Consider the following 18,201-nt stretch of genomic DNA (forward strand, 5'->3'; position numbering starts at 1 on the left):
AGATGAAGGAGGAAACAGGTATCTCATGGGAATAAGGAGGAGCTCAGGGGAGTTACTGTTCTGTGTTCAAAAGCCATCTGACAGCCCCCAAAAAATGTAACTCTCAGCGAAATAAAGCAAAGCAATTTTGGACCAAGAAATTCAATGCAGATATAAATGCAAGAGTAGTAGTTGTGGATTCAAGAAATTTCATGCAGATTCAAGAAAAGCAATACTTCTAGGACAGGCAATATCTTATGTTTGAACCAGCAGGAAGAATCATAGAATCACCAACGTTGGAAAAGACCTCAAAGATCATCCACTCAAATCATCTACGTATCATCAATATTTCCCACTAAACCATATCCCTCAGTATGATTTCTAAACATTTCTTGAACATTTCCAGGAACAGTGACTCCACCACCTCCCTGGGCAGACCATTCCAGTGCCTGACCACTGTTTCTGAGAAGAATTTTTTAATAATATCCAACCTGAATCTCCCTTGGCACAACTTGAGCTCATTCCTTCTTATCCTATCACTGTTATTTGGGAGAAGAGCCCAACCCCCACACCACTATAACCTCCCTTCAGATATTGGTAGAGAGGGATAATGTCTCCCCTGAGCCTCCTCTTCTCCAGACTGAACAATCCCAGTTTCCTCAGTCGCTCCTCATAAGGCCTGCGCTCCAGAAATACCATGATGTCAACAATGCCATGAGAAATGTCTCTGCAGAACAGTGTTTAGGACTGTACTTGAGTCTGTCACTTTAGTTTGTGTTAAATAAAGCTGTAGATCAAAAATTGTTCTTGTCTGGTCCTTCTAATTCACTTTTATTTCAAGTGCTATTTTTAAATATTTTACATTGGTGCTGATAAGGAACATTTCCATGATCCACAGAAGGATGAAGATATAGAAAGGGCATAAGAGAAGAAAAAGGTCTCCATAAGAGACTTGTAGGAAGAAAAATCTATGACGATCTATAGAAAGGCTGCCTTTACAGTGTCTTAGTCTCATCTGGGATTGTTTTCTTTGGAGTGCATGGTATGATGCTATGTTTTGGTTCTAGCAGAAAAACAATATTGATAACACATTGATGTTTATAGATTCAGCTAAGGAGAGCCAAGACCATTCTGTAGGGTAAGAAGGGCCCAAGGAGCTGGGAGGGAACAGAACCAGGGCAGCTGACTTAAACTGGCCAAAGGGATATTCCATACCCTACGACATAAAGAGGAAGGAGTTTTGAAGAGGGTGTGAGTTCCTCTAGCTCTCTCCTGCTACTCAGGGGGCTAGCAGGGCATCACTCGGGGTGATGAGAAATTCCTTGTGCATCACTTGTTATATACATATATAAAAAAATACATATATTTGTCATAATTATTATCCTTTTTCTCTATCTTAGTAAATAGTTTTATCTCAACCCACGAGCTCTACTTTGGTGGTTTTTTTTTTCTCAATTCTCTTCCCCATCTCACTGGGAAGAGGGAGAGTGAGAAAATGACTGTGTGGTGCTCAGCCACCAGCTGGGTTAAGCTGGTTACCTCACTTGAACTTGTCTCCTTTTCTTCCAGAGACCCTGCAGTTGATGAGAGGTAGGGCACTGTACACCCATTCTTTCACCATTGGGCTCTGCAGCAAACACATAATTCAACACAATGACTGATCAAAATACTTACTTGTTTTTCTATGCTGCTTGACAGATGTGTCTAAAATTGGCTACTGACAAGCAAAATGAAACACTCCACATAGTATCAGGAAAAAAAAAAAGTTTCAGGTATATGGCTACAGGCACCTCACTGTGAAATAAAGCCATATGGCAACAACTAGGGATGCCAGTAAGAGGAGTGGATCTGCTGTCATTTTTATCGAAGGTGAATTTCCATCTACCCTGGCTCCACAGAAACACCTGTCACTGGTCACCTGTCCTTCTGTCTGAATTCCCATCTTGAAAGGGCAAGCAGTAAATGAAGATAAAATATAATGACCCCCCGCTTGCAGAAGGTCTGAGTGTCAGAGATGACGTGCATGTTGTTTGGCAACTTCACCAACACAGATGTTTCTTATGGGTTTTGGTTTTTATTTTATTACTGTGTTTGCAAATGCTACAAAACCTAGCACAGGTTTGAAGGAATGTGCCCTGACATTCAAATATTTGTTTCAGAAAAGCTCACCCTGGATGGGAGGCTTTTAGAAGGACAGTTGCAGAAACCAGCTCTGATCAAACAACATGCAAATTGAGAAAGGAGCACACTGAAACCAGGCTGGCAAAAGGCTTAATCTTTTGAGCTCTTCATTCAGAATTTGGCTCCTTCCTCAGGAAGAAACTATTGGTTGGTAGTTTTTGCTGTTGCTTGTTAGGAAACAAGGAAATGTTTACACCAAACCTACAGTTGGAAGGATCTACAGAATGACAAATTATTTTGTGCTTTCTCTATGAACACAAAATCATATTTCGCTTGGTTGCTTTGAAGGAAAGCTACTATACCTGTGCATTCTGCATAAGTAATCAGTACTGTCCTCTTACTTGCTTGATTAAATTAATCAAATTTCATTGTATCATGTATTTCATTGTATTCATGTATTTGATCAATTCATTGATCAAATTTCATAGTGTAAAGCAGAAAGTCATAGACAAAGTAGGTTTGCAAAGTTAAATAGACTTTCTAAGAAAATAAAAACTCCAAAAGCCAAGTTTTTACCCATTTTGTGTGGACAAGCCTGTGTTTTTACTTCAAGAATATTTCAGCTTCTTGAATGCACTTGATGCTATTGATGGTGGTTTTTAATGGACTCACATTGCAGTTAACACTGCAAACAAAACAGCTTGTCTGTTAGTGTAAAACCAGGATAACACAGAGTAAATGAAACTGTCTCTGCTTTATTTATCTTTTAAAAAGAGCAGTTTCTGTTCCCTTTTGCTGTCAAAGTTTCAGTTAAACAATGACATATATAAATCATAATGCATGTCACAAAGTAGCTAAATTAGACATATTTTAGGGAAATGCAAAGAACTAGAAGAAAAAAACACAGGAGAGCCTGAGGACAGGTTTTCCTCAATCTGTTAACCTTCCAATTCTCTTATTAATACTCCTCCAAAGACAGAAGATCAGACGTTCTGCAGAAGAGAATAAAGCGACAGGATTCCAACAAAAATGTGGGTTTTCAACTGTAGTAGCAAGAGTGATCTACAGTTACATGATACAGTAATTAAAAGACAAAAGTTTTACAAAAAATGCATTTGGAAATTGGTTTTTATCTTTTCCATGTGCTGATACCGTAGCACTTATATAAGGGGAGATGCAGCACTACTCATAAAAAAAATGTGGTTAATTATCTAACTCTCTTTGACTTCAATTTCTTTCAGGTTATCCAGATTGAAAAATTCTCCCTGTTTACAACCATATTCCCATCTGGAATTAATGGGATTATTTAGCTATTTAGGTTTTGGACCATCAGAGATTTCTCAAAGAATCTTAGCCACAAGCAATGCCTGGCTTATTCTCAGCTAGAGTTTAGACCACTCTGACTTTGTATTTGATTGTACTGTCAGATAAAAAGTTGCAGTGAATCATAAGAACATCAAGAATTAATACCACAGGATTTGCAAAGTGCTCAGCAAGGTAGCTATTGCCATGGTGTGTAACTCCACAGAGATGCTGAAAAGCTCCACAGTCTTCCAGAAGTCTGGAAAAACCTGCTCATGGAAGACACAAAAGGGCTGAAACAATCCATCAGCCCCAGACACATGAGACTTAATAATCCAGGCATTACAGGCTCCTACCCATTGGCAAACTCACTGGGAACATCATTAGAAAAATAACACAGAATAGTACATATCATGATCTGCTGTCTGCTTGCTCTGATATGGAATGTGGGATTACAGACACATTTTTCATACTTACTCATTCAGTTAACAGCTTTTCCATTGCATATGGGTGTAAAAATGTAATTTATTTCCTTAAAATAGTAGAAGTTCTAGTACATGATAATAGCATTATTACACATCCAGCTTTATTACGCATGGTCTTGCACCCAGTCTGAAACTAAGACTAAAAACAGAATGACGCCCATGTAGAGCAGGGAATGCTATAGGTGCCAGGAACACACATATGTCAGTGTCTCAGCATCTCAATGATCAGGGCAGGCACAATTAAACACGCTGTGAACATGACTAACTTCATCACTTTTATATAGAGGGAGAAAAATAAAAAGCTCATAAAGCTGTTTCTCACTAGAAGCAAACATATCCCTTAAAATTAATTGATGCTCACCTGCATTGGACTGAATTTGATCTGTTGTTTCTCTGTGGGAAAACCTGCAATCTATTTTTAAAAATCAGTCTCATTATCTACATTGGATAAAATGTCCTAGTAAGCAGGATTAGAATAAAGGCCTCTCCAACTCCCTGGAATATCAGTTACCTCTGATATGCTGCTTTATACACAGACTCTTTTCCAAACTGCAGTCTGGAAGCAGTGAGAGAATCAGAGATCTTCCTACCAGCGGGAGTCAGACGTGGCCTGAGCTTCCCCTTGATAAAACATGAGTAGAGTGACAATAGCTGAGAAGGACCTTTTGGATCTTCAGTTCTGGACTGATGCTATACCACAGCCTCTCCCCTGCACATGGCTGAAGGGATGGCTTCTCTGAGCTACACACTGCATCTGTTTATCCTCAGAGGAGGGAAACATGCACTGGTAGGGCATGTAACGTCTCAGTCTACTGTGTATGTTTAAAAGCACTTCAGCTGTACTTCAACCTCTCCACTGACTACAAGGACAAGCTGATTAAAATGAGGTGGAGATGTACAAACAGATATCTGAAACAGGTAGGTGAGTTTTTTTTATCCCCTCCCTGAAATGATGTATCAGTGGGTACAGTATGACTGAGCCACCTAGTCATGCTGAAGTCCTGCAGCCTCCCTCATGATTCATCTTCTCCAGTTGACTTAAGTATTTTTACTGTCATAACTTTCACATTTTTACTGTCATAACTTTCACATTTACATTTCAGTCACAAGTCTTCCTTCTTCTCCAACCTCATCTGTGCTTGCCTCCCTACTTGTCCCGTGAACATCCCATTTATCACTTGGACTGAAGGAGCCTTTACACATTAAAAGGACAGTGAGGCTGGAAGGTGGCCAGAGCTTGTTGCAGGATGGAAAACAAAGGTAAAAAGTGCACCTACCCTTAAGCATCGCTCATGCATAACTGTCCATATAAGTTTAGCTGTTCGTGTTCTCCTCTTCACACGTCTGTCTGACTTACGTCTAATTGAAAAGAGTTAGATCTTCAGGGCAGAGACAATTCTTTTTTTCATGCTGTATACATGGGTCTTAGATAAACTTGAAATTCTAATAATACTAAGCAAGCAAAGTTGTCCTCCACAGTTGTGTGATTATTTTTCGCAACATTGAGAGCAGGTTTCCATTTTTCTCTTGTTGCTAAAAGCAGTTACACTTGCAGCATTAATGCTGCTGTTCAAATGGACAGAAGATGTTTGCACTCAGTAAATTAAATGAGTCCTCATTTGTGTTCTTATTTAACACCAGCCTCGAACAGAAATAATGCCAAGAATTTTTTTGGAGCTAATTTTATCAGTTTGCTGTTAAAGGTTGCTAAATCTGAAAAAAATAAATTATCTGGAAACAAACAACACTATAAAAAAGAATTTCTGGAAACGTTTAATTCTACAGCACACTTTAGTCAAATAATCACAATCCTGATCATTTTTACTTGTGATTTAATGCTTTGCTGTCTAAATCTGATTTTACTGTATAGAACGGCAATGATGCTAGAACTACACTATAAATAAAACATGCCAAACTGAGTTCACATGCCAAATAAATAACTTTAAATAAATAAATAACTCAATCACACTATCATCAGTCAAAAATGCAATTAAGAGAAGACTCTCACTTTGTTGTTGCAAAAACATGAAATAGTACTTAGGACAGGCTGTTTCAAATAAAATTCCCTGAATTGAACGGCTCCAAGGTTGAGGTACTAGAGCTCCATTTTTCAAAGTCAAAAGGATGACAATAATTATTTGATATCAAGACAGGTCTGTTTCTCTACCTGGCAAACAATATCAAATTCAGTGCAGCTTGACATGTCATGTATTTTCATTCACGTTTTTATTATAGCCCTATGAAGTACAATCATTTATTTTACATTCCCTTGAATCTTTTTGAAAGAGTAAACAAAATAAAACGTGAAATGAAGAAAACACCAGAAAGCTAGAAATTGAAATAGAATTCCATTTCCCATTCTTCTTGTCCTAACCGTGAACAACAGTGAACACTGAACAGTGGTGGACATTGGAAAATAAAACTGAACTATTCAACATTATGCAGCCTTGGTACAGCAGTGATAAATTCTGAGTGCCAGTGCAGTGTCACCTCCATGATAATTACACAAGTAATAGATATCTCATTAAAGAGAGCTAACGGTGTCAAAAATGGTCTTTTCTGGCAGAGTCAGTTAATAATATTGGAGAGAAAGGACCCCTCAGTTCTCGGATTCTTTGCTAAGGTTCAGTTTTACAGCCTAACATGTCTAGAACTAACAGCAAAAGCCATTCAGGCTTTGACATTCCTTTTCCTTGCCTCAGCCCAAATGACCCTGTTCTTCACAGAGCACTGGGTGAGTTTCTCACAGAAGACTCAAACTACCGAAAAATCAAAGGGTAGTGCATTGCATCACACAAAGAAAGTTTTTTGGCTACACACTTGTGACCCAGACACCTTTTTTAACAGCTAGATTCAAAGGAGCAGACATCGGGCAGACTACAGGGAATTATCTCCCTTGCTACCCTCACTATCAGAAGGCATACGAGTACCTGCCATCAAAGAACGTACATAAATGTTCACATCAAAGTGGAAAGTAGAATCTTAATAACAAATATTAATTTTCATCTATTAAAATGCCACTATAATGTACTATACTGAGTATTTTAAAAGCTTGAAATACAGAACTCATTCTTTATCTGGATTTCTCCCTCCTTTGAATTTAAGCTATGAATTTATACAACTAGCTTCTCTTTCTTTTTCTGATGTCTTTTTTTTTTTTTTTTTTCTTCTTTTCTTTTTTTTTTCATTAAACATTCTAATTTGGAAAGTTCCTTCTCGGTAGTCTAAGAAAAGATATCACCAATGTTGTCACCATGAAAGGGTTTTTGCAAAGTCACTGAGAATGATGTTACACAATGCCTCCACTAATAGTGATTGCAAACTAAATATTTACTTATCTTTACATAGTCTTGGCAAAACACCTTGTGCTCTAGTGGAAACAGAGTGAGCAGGCAGCCTTGGCAGCTGGAATGGAATGTTAGGAAAACGTACCTGCATGACAATAAGAAGGTCAAACACTAAGATAAAAGAAGCCAAGAATGCTCTTGAGACCTCATCACTTGGCAGAAATCCACGATTCAACTTGTCCCAGCTGATCCAGTCGGTAGTGATGACAAGCACAACTACGGAGGTCAGGGTAAATAGAACCGTCCTGCAGGGAAAAAAAAGTAGTTCAGAGAGAATATGATTGTAATGAAGATACAGCATTCTATTTTATCGACTTCTAGTGGTCAACCATTGCTTTATTAGTATATTTCCACTGATGAAAAGACTCTGAAGAAATCTAAGTGTCCAAACAAATCATGTAATTCAAAATAGGGAAGCAGTCAGCTCTTCCCTCAATAAAAAGAAAGTCATTAACTACTACAAAGCATGCTGCAAAGTTAGGCTGGCATATATCACTCTTGTTCTTCATTCCATATTTTGTATTTGAGATGTTAATCAATTAAGTAAAATAATATAGAACTATTGAAACACACCAAAGACTATAATCTTCACCAAATACAAATAAATGATTTGAGAGAATATTTTGTAAGGCTCCAAGGACATTAGAATCTTTGAAAAATCTTTTCTCAGTTGCAGGAACCACAGGACATTAATTGTGAAGGCTGAATTTTTTATAAAACATCCATCTGTATGAAAGAAATTCTCATTGCATTGAATTAATCTTTAGCATTTTCTGTGGGTTGTAGAGAAAGATGCCACTCTGTATCTCCTAAGATGTCATTTGTACAATTTTTTTACACAGTATTTCTGAGAAGTCAATGAAGAGTGAATTAAAAACAGCAACAATGCCTGCATATGAATGATGTGAGAATTCCTGAAGACACATCTGTGTACTTCACGCAACTCTGTGATATGCTACTGAAATAATTTTTTTTCTAATATATCCCTACAAAATAGTTCCGCACCACTTCCAGCAGCAATTTGATGCTATCTTTCAGAGAATTACAAAATCCTTGAATGGCTTGGGTTGGAGGGGACATTAAAGACCATCCAGTGCCACTCTGCATGGGCAGGACTACCACTCATCAGATAAGGCTGCCTGGGGCCCCATCCAACCTGGCTTTGAACGCTCCGGGGATGAGGCACCCACAGCTTCCCTGGGAAGCTGTGCCAGTGCCTCACCACCTTTCAGATGGCAATGATAACTGATTTAATTCCTGGTCCAATGAAAGCAGGAAAATATGCCAGTAAACTGATGATGAACAAGGCTTTTCCCATTAGCCAGAGCTGCCAGAAAATCCATGCTGTAATAGAGGCATACCAACATCTGAATGTATACATAGAACTAAATTATTGTGGCAGTGTGGAGTTTGTTCTAGAGCAATGAAGTCTAATTTCCTTCAGCTACTGAGGACTGTAAAAATTGTGAAGAATACTTCCTATGGCACTTCTAATCAGAGCAAGTACTCAGCAGAGTAAAAGAAAAGTCTGTACAGCAGTAGTCACAGACTGCCGGTCTACAGACATTCATTTTTATACATCAGTCTTTGCTGTGTCTTTATGGCACAAATAAGCACATAAGCAGTTGTGTACACATTTGTACTCATGAGCAATTCTTCTGTGGCATGATGGGCCGTCTCTTCCACAATATAATGAGACAAAAAAGGACTTACTGCTGCTACCTTTATGTTTGCACATTTATTTTCATTCTTAATAAATAAATTCAGTCATATTCAACACTGTAGTTGGCATTATAACAGTATCCCCTGATCGCATTACCAGCACCTGGGCCAAAAAAAAAAGAATGAGGTGTATTATACTTAATTAGACCTCAACAACAGTCAAGCCTGCTTATTTCCAAAACATCTGCCGTGCTGCTGTCTCACCTGTGAGTACTGAAGCTGACAGACTCCTACAGATTCCACTTTGGCACATGTGGTGGTAAATGTTCTCACTTGAGATGAGAAGGAACCTCTCCAGAAAAAGCACAGACCTCAGCACTTCTCCACTGCCAGGTGGAGACTGCTCTGGCTGCTGGGTGCAATGACTTTCCTTATCCTCATTTTGCAGAACTCATGTCTCCTAGTGCTTTAGTAGTTTAGAAATTTAGTTGAAGGCTGCACAGTTTGCTATGGGAACCATGTACCCAGAAGTTATGCTCAACGCTATTCTGCTTCAGACCCCTTAAATTATGCATTTGCATTTTGGAGCCAGAGTTCAAAGCACATAAGGTCAGAATTTGGCTTGTATGCAAGCAAAGGAAGACATTTTTATGCATGCTCCATCAGCATGCATGCAAAGACCAGTGTGCGTGCTCAAGCCCTGATTTCCTTGAGGAAATGCATATACACTTAAAAAACCACTTCTTTACTCATTCTGAAATGTCAACCAGGGAGGGAAGGGAGCAGAAAATTTGGCTGCTAATAGAATAAGAAAATGTGAGACCGATAAAAATGGTTAGAAAGATACATTTGAAATGGTTGCATTAACACTCAGTGGTACTTTTGACCTATGATACTAGAACAGCAAAATACTCATTTTGGGAGCTATTATAAACTGAGTTTGTCTGGGTTAGAGTTCACTCCATTTCTTGAGAAAGTACAGCACAGCCCTAGTGTTGTGGGGACTAAGAGAAGCTGAGGATTTAGCTTAACCTGACTTGGATCAGATGACACAGATGTGAGCTACTCCACAGTAGGCCAGTGAAGTTTGTCCTTTACTTTGCAACACACACTACTAAGAAAGAGCTATGTCATCACATTCACAGCACTGCTGGGAGGAACCCTCCATCTTCTGCTTATAGAAGGACTATGAAGAGAACGGCAAGAGTGGGATGACTCTTCTCTCTAGTAGGCATTAGGAAGTACAGCTTCTTCCTCCCTGTCACAGAGGAAATGCCCTTTCATATTTCACTTCTAAGCCTGGTTTGCTGGATTGAACAACTGTGTGCCCTGGTCACCTAATCAGATATGGTAACACAGATTTTACAGCAAAGCCCTTACTCTCCAAGATAAAAGGGTGCTCTGAAGAATAAAAATAAACAATTCCTGAAACAACAACAAAACAAAACAAACACTGTCCTAGTCAACTACATACTGAGAAGTAAAATTTATTAGGGAGATCCAGAAAAGTCAGAACTATGATTATCACTGTTAGCAACAATCTAAAATCTCCAGTTCTACACTGAATTGAGGGAAAGGTTGAAGACAGGAACTTATCATTGCCAGGCACCTCTTAATAGCAGGTGATTTTTAAAAATTTGTATCTCCACAATTTTTGGTAGCTAAGACAGAGATTTGTCTTGAGTTTGTCAAATCAAATCACACATCAAACTAAATCCATACTGCTGGCCCTCATTTGCCAAGTCTTTGCAAGGGTCAAATCTGTACTGTAAGCAGTCATGCATATTCTATTCTGGCTCTTGAAAATATCAGACTATATATTTTTTTCTGCTCTGTCCTTAAGTTTCACAGTGTGCTCACAGAGCATGCACTGGGCTTCTTTGTTATGAGGTGATAGACCTAGAGACAAACTTCATAAACCTGTGCACATTAGGCTGGCATGCAGTGCATTTCACAGCTTATGTAAAGGAAAGAACTCTGCTAACAGAACATCACTGGAAGCAGCGTGCTTTGTTTCACTTTGTGCATCCATCCATACCTACACTGTTCAAAATGAATGTTATCCACCTGTTTTAGCCTCTAGGCTGAAAATACTGAACCTTTCTCTTAAACAACTCCTACTTTTTCACAAATCACATATAAAATTCTTCTCAGGATATCAGAAGTCAGAAATACACATGAAATAAACCAGAAAAACTTGTAAAGTGTAATGGAAAAAATAACCTGGACACAAACTTCAAGGATGCAAAGCCACTGCACTCGTTCTATCACAGAGAGAAAAAGTAATACGAGAAATATAGGGCCAGTTGAGGCCAATATGCTTTCCCTGAAAAAAATAAAAATAAAAATCAGAGTAGTGTCTGTAGGTGAGCAGAGATGTGCAGACAATGATCTGAAATTAAAACACCAAGGCTACCTCCATCCACTCTCCAAAATACTGACGATAGGGAAGATTTCCTAAATATCTCTTCTAGGAGGATAAATCCAAAATGTTCAATCAAAAAACACTCAAAATTTAATGTGGTGAGTAATCCAATCCACAGCACTGTGAGAATCTAAATTTTTTTGTCAAGATCCATTGCCAGTATCCATTCTCCAGTAGATGTTTCCATTCCTACTTTCTGGTCTACTTCACAAATGGTATCATCAAATAGTGGCAAAACTACTGTTCCCGTTTTCTTTTGGCAGGCCTGGCTTATTTCCCCTTCTGAATAGGAGGGACAACATGTGATACTCAGCTTTATAGGATATCAGGAGCAAGAGTTGTCATATTGCCTCCTGGATATAATTATATTATCAAGTTACCTCCTAAAGGAGCTTTGCTCTGGAAGACTAGTCCATAACTCTTCTCCATTTATTCTGCACCTATTCCATAGTAAGCATATGAAATGTGAGCCCAGACCTAGTTGTGCAGAAAACAATGAGCCTTTTTATTCCCGGGATCTGCAATGGAGTCATTCAGTCTAAATGCATAACTGCATTCACATACATCAAAAATTATCTAGATCCATAACTAGCAAGAAATAAAGACCTTCTGCCATACGAATCTAGCACTTTGGGAACTCCTCTTCAAAGAGTGTGCCTGGGAACATCACAGCTTAGACTGTGCAGTTCAGAACGCCAGTTGCCTGTCATCTTGGCAACTGCAGTCTGGCATCTGAAATGCCACTCATCCATCCCATGCCTTAGCAGTTCTTGAAAGAGCACCATGTGCCAGAGCAGCAGATGGACTCCAAAACGCTAAAGTATGTTTTCTGGAGGAAGAGCTCCAAAAGGGACACAAAGTCACAAAGAGAGAGGAGGAGAATGCACCTGCTTTGCAACCTACTGCAACCAACATCCAGTGTTAATGCAAACCTAAGAAATTCTGGCTTTCTCTCAGGAGTAGAGGAGGCACATCATTTATTTTTGTTTGAATTCTAAAGTAACAGCACTGCCACCAACCATACTGGCAAAAGAGTTTCCCAACAATATCTGTGAACAGTCTGTGCCAAGTGCATGTTTTCACTCAGTAACATTAAGGGCCATGACAAAGGCAGTTCAAACTGGAAGGCTGGCTTGCCTGTGTTACTCCATTAGATCAGTGCAAAGCATGAAGTTACTGATGTTCTCAAGTCTTGCCTGAGAGAAGACACAATGTGCTGTGGTCATCTTAGGTCCTGACTGCCTGAAGACACCCTCAAATTCCATGCCAGGAATTCACTCTCCAGAGCTATACCAGAAGCACCTCTGACTGTATCCAGCCACATCTTGAGGGAACGCAACAAGCTTCCTGTCTGTGTTAGTTGTATTAAGCTGAACACTGAACAAAACAGAATTTGCATATAGGAATATGAAGACAAGCTAAGAAATATATTTATGTGTATTTATACATATATGTAAGCTCACAGAAAACTTCAATGTTGGGAACAAGAATTGCTTCCAATCTGAACCTTCTATTCCTCATGTCAAAATCAACAGGACAAAGTGTACTACTAAAACAAGTTCTGGCCCATGACGGAACCTCATTTCTCAAACTGTCACACAGTGAAAGTAAAGCTTTTCACTGCTCAGATATCAAATACAGTTCTTTGCCCAAACATACACAAAGGGAAGATAATACTATCTTCAATTTACTAGCAACTTTGAGCTGCTCTTTGTTGGAGATACTTAGAATTTTTTTCTGTCTCGCATGACCCTCTGCCAAATCTTTTATGAAGCTGTAGCTTTGATGATCAGATAGCAAGAATTCTGCTAAGATCAACTGAAGAGATGAAAGGCAAACTCTTGACTATTTTCCTCTTCTTCATTTTGTCTTTTCCAAGAGGCAAAAAGCAATTTCTTGCCCTTTGACCATACCTTCTCCAGAAAAAAAACCTACCTGTGTTGAGTCAAAAGTAGCTCTTAGATTTATATGACATTGTATTGTGAGAACTTTTCATTGCACTTTGACCCATAATTTCCACTAAGCTGGCTTATTTAGAAATTGCTAAACATAGCTAGGAGGAATTCTAGATATTGCTTAGTACCACATACATTTGATATTACTGACAAAATTAAATCTTAAATTCTGTATTTCTATTATTGCTCATTAAAGAAATGAGTGTATATAATCAATACAATATATAATAACATACATGGGCTTACTAAATAAAGAAACGAACAGGCATATATTCTGAGTATATTTAAACACTAAATAGAACCACCAAGCAGTTAGCCAATATTTGTCAAAACTTCCAGCTTCAGATGGAGTGTAGGAAACAGAAAAGCAATTCTAATCAATATTTAATAAACTGTTATTTATGTTTTCAGTTGCGGTGGTTTATATCATCAATTTTTCACAAATTTGACAAAATAGTTAAAAGCACCCTGTGAAAATTGATACAGAAAAGGAAGAACTAATTTTATTGCTCTTGATATTTAAGAGTGTTTTCCAGTCCTCAGGAAAGCGAGATCATCCATCAAGTTAAATACTTTCCATAATTCTTAATCTGAGAGTCAGCACTGGCCAAACATACTGTCCCACAGTGTACAATAACGATAAAGAACAATGCTACTGCAGATGTTCATACGCAAATGCCAACACTTTTTATTTCACTCATTTTAATTAGGAAGGGTTCTGTTATTAAATCTGTCAAAAATAGCAACTCTAAACCTGTTTAAAATAAAATATTTCGTCTGCCTGTTGCTTGGTGTCAGCACCACTTCTGCAATTAAGCAATTGCAAGGGACAGATGCTGTGCTGGTGAAAGGCATCTAGGTTCCCTGGAGTGGCACAGATTTGTGACTCCAGCTGCTCTCTGCTCTCCTGCCCTGGGTGGGACAGAACTCTACCAGGAGAGAGAGCAGTGGGTTGGGAGCTCTGCTTGCACCCACCAGCAACTATTGCAGTGCAGCAGCATGGTGCATTGCCATGAATGGAAACGGTGCTGAGAGACAGACAACGTGCGTGTGTCTCATGCACCTCCACCTACTACTGCAACCCACTAGGTGAGATTCCAGAGGGATACTCCCACTTCAGGGGACAAATGTGTGGAAGAGACATGGAATAATAACACCATCAGATTTCAGAGCTTCACATACCTCATGGCATGATGTACAGGCATAAGTAAGAGGAAAATAGTACATTACCATCAAAAAGATCTATTTACCTAAAGTTAAATACCAGTTAGAAGAAAATTGTTTTTACTAAAAAAACACTGAATTGCATTTTGTTTTTTTTTTTTTTAAAATAATTCACAATGGAACATTTCTGACTTCTGTCCAGCAGCAGGGAGTAATGGATAAGTAACTCAGCATTTGCCAGTAACTGGGGGCTCTGAAATATCATTTCTGAAATTGCCAATTTCAGAAATATTTTCTATCTTGAATAGGGAATAGCAAAGGGAAGCCTATATTGGAACTGGCTCATAATTGCTTATTAATAGTACACAGTGTGCATTTTGAGAGCCTTGTATTCCTGCTAAAGTCTTCCAGTCTATGCTTGTTGTTCTGCCTGGTGAGCAGAAGAAACTGGACCACACAGAGAATAAAGAACTCTTTGTACAAGACACAATTGAAGCTTTTTATTCTGCATTTTAAATATTCATTATACTTAGAAAAATGAAAAACATCTTTATGAATATAAGAAGTGCTAGCTCATTTTCCAATCATATCCATTTGGCAAAGAAAAGCTATTCCTCTCCAGCAAAGCTTCCTTTGCTTCTATGCATAGACTGTGACAGTTGTGAATTTATTACAGTGTATAAGAGTATGATTCCAGATCTACTTGGGATTTTTGTACAAAGATTTGTATAAAGTCTTATAAAGTCTGAAATTACATTTATGTTAATGTACAGAGAAAGCACTTTGCTGTGTTTCATGTAATAAAGTGAATAAGAATAGGAAATGTAATCACATGGCAAAATATTAGAATTCTAGAGAGTATCATTTTTTATTATAGGTAGAAGCATCTTTGAGTTTCCTTTTGCCACATCATTAATTTACTAAAATGAAAGTGTTATCTATTTCAAACACCAGCTCATTTAAATTAAATTAATCAGCTATAAGCTTTAAGTCTCAAATGCCATTTCCTATCTGTGACAAAGAAAAGGAAAAACAGTTTATGGAGGCTCATGGTCTTGCTTGTGAAAAATATTTTCAATCAATACCTACCATACACAAGCTAGTATAGGATTCACATGAGTTGTATCTATGGCACTCCAGTTCACACTCAGCTTCCAAAGTTAGAAGTTAATTGCCTAATTCCAGAGGAATGCATGTTGGGAAAAAAAAAACCAACAACCCACAGAATTCTACATAAGGAGAAGGGTTCTTCTGGTTTACTTTTGGATGGATACATCACTGTCACAGAGTTGACCAGATCAATCTATGTCCGTGACAGGGGCGACAGGCCTCTGCCCTCCCCCCCCACCCCAGTCCCACAAAAATGGGAAGGAAGGAAGGGAGGAAAAGAGCAGCGGCAACAATCTATGGAGGAAAACTTATTTTACTATAATATTGGAATACAAAATAACACAATATATACAATTTAATTGAAATTGAGATTAATAAATCAGACAAGATGAGAGAGAGAGAGTTCCCGGGACCGATTCAAACCTGAAAAGCTTGGAACGGCTAGGAAAGCACCCTCCAGCACCCACTGCAAGGCAGTAAGAGCGCGCACCCCCCACCCGGAAGGGTCAGATCCCGTGACTGCTGTAATGTACAGGGATAGGTACTTGGAATTGGGGCAGTGACACTTTAATGCCCCGTACACTACATGATGTTTTGATGTGGAATACTGAAACCCAAAAACAAAAATCAAAAACAACAACAACAAAAAAACATAGAACCATGACATTCCACCCCTTATTCTACATCGTTACATCATGCTTAAAATATATATACATATATACAAACAAAAAATGATTAAAATGCACTACTCACACATGGCTATATATATATATATATGTATATACATAGAATTACTGACTGCACTCCCCCGGCATCAAGTTTCCTTGTGGTACACATTGGACATCCCCATTCTTCTGCATTATCCACCAAGTGGATCCTGGTCCCTGGGCAAAAACTGTACCACGGAGAGGTTTGCCCTTTCCAGAAGCTGGAAGAACCCAAACTGCCTTTCCTAACATGTTCTTTACATGTACAACAGGGACTTTATCTCCCTCTACGGTATGTAGGGAACTGGATTGGTTAGGACCATCACGATTAATAGATCCTCTGGTATTGACTAACCAGGTAGCTTCTGCCAAATGTTTCTCCCAGTGCTTAAATGTTCCGCCACCCAGTGCTTTTACCATCGTTTTTAACAATCCATTGTATCGTTCAATTTTACCAGAGGCTGGTGAATGATAGGGAATATGGTAAATCCACTCGATGCCATGATCTTTGGCCCAAGTATTTACAAGAGAATTTTTGAAATGAGTCCCATTATCTGACTCAATTCTTTCTGGGGTGCCATGTCGCCACAGGACTTGTTTCTCGAGACCCAGTATGGTGTTTCGGGCGGTAGCATGGGGTACTGCATATGTTTCGAGCCACCCAGTGGTTGCCTCCACCATAGTAAGCACATAATGCTTACCATTGTGAGATCGTGGCAAGGTGATATAATCAACCTGCCATGCCTCCCCATATTTATACTTTTGCCATCGCCCTTCCTCCCAGAGAGGTTTCATCCTCTTGGCTTGTTTGATGATGGCACATGTTTCACAGTTATGAATAACCTGTGCAATGGCATCCATAGTTAAGTCCACCCCTCGGTCTCTAGCCCATTTGTATGTTGCATCTCTCCCTTGATGACCTGAGGTCTCATGGGCCCATCGAGCTAGAAATAATTCACCCTTGTTCTGCCAGTCCAGGTCTATTTGAGCCACCTCAATTTTGGCAGCTCGGTCTACCTGATGGTTGTTTTGCTGTTCTTCAGTAGCCCGACTCTTGGGCACATGAGCATCTACATGGCGCACCTTTACAACTATAGTCTTTGTTCGGGCAGCAATGTCTTTCCACAGTTCAGCAGCCCAAATAGGTTTACCCCTTCTTTGCCAGTTATTTTGCTCCCACTGCTGTAACCACCCCCATAAGGCATTTGCTACCATCCATGAGTCAGTGTAGAGATAGAGCATTGGCCACCTCTCCCGTTCAGCGACATCTAAGGCCAGCTGGACGGCCTTTACCTCTGCAAATTGGCTTGATTCTCCTTTCCCTTCAGTGGCCTCTGCAACTTGTCGTGTGGGGCTCCACACAGCAGATTTCCACCTGCGATGCTTCCCCACAATACGACACGATCCGTCTGTGAACAGGGCATATTTCTTTTCATTCTCTGGTAGTTCATTGTATGGTGGGGCCTCTTTAGCACGAGCTACTTCTTCTCCTGGTGGTGTTCCAAACTTTTTACCTTCAGGCCAGTCCATGATGACCTCTAGGATTCCTGGACGGCTGAGGTTCCCCATCCGTGCTCGTTGTGTAATCAGTGCAATCCACTTACTCCAAGTGGCATCAGTAGCATGATGGGTGGAGGGAACCTTTCCTTTAAACATCCAGTTCAACACTGGCAGTCGAGGTGCCAGAAGGAGCTGTGTTTCAGTACCGACTACTTCAGAAGCAGCCCGAACCCCCTCATATGCAGCTAAGATCTCCTTCTCAGTTGGAGTGTAGCCCTCTTCCGACCCCCTGTACGCCCGACTCCAGAATCCCAGGGGTCGGCCTCGGGTCTCTCCTGAGGCTCTTTGCCACAAACTCCAAGTGGGACCGTTCTCTCCAGCAGCGGTATAGAGGATGTTCTTTATACCCTGTCCCGTCCGTACTGGCCCTAGGGCCACGGCGCG

The 18,201-nt window shown here is 39.5% G+C and overlaps 1 protein-coding gene across 1 annotated transcript in view; it reads right to left on the minus strand.

Annotated features, from left to right (window-relative positions):
* TMEM117 (transmembrane protein 117) overlaps nt 1–18,201 on the minus strand; it is a gene marked incomplete at both ends in the record, with an annotated part of 190,871 nt that overhangs the window by 34,004 nt on the left and 138,666 nt on the right. The window contains one exon of the mRNA XM_079549617.1: nt 7,320–7,479. Within this exon, the coding sequence (XP_079405743.1) occupies nt 7,320–7,479 (160 nt within the window). The remainder of the gene's footprint in view (nt 1–7,319; nt 7,480–18,201) is intronic.

This window comes from Tetrao urogallus, assembly GCF_951394365.1.
Source record: "Tetrao urogallus genome assembly, chromosome: 1".
NCBI lineage: Eukaryota > Metazoa > Chordata > Aves > Galliformes > Phasianidae > Tetrao > Tetrao urogallus.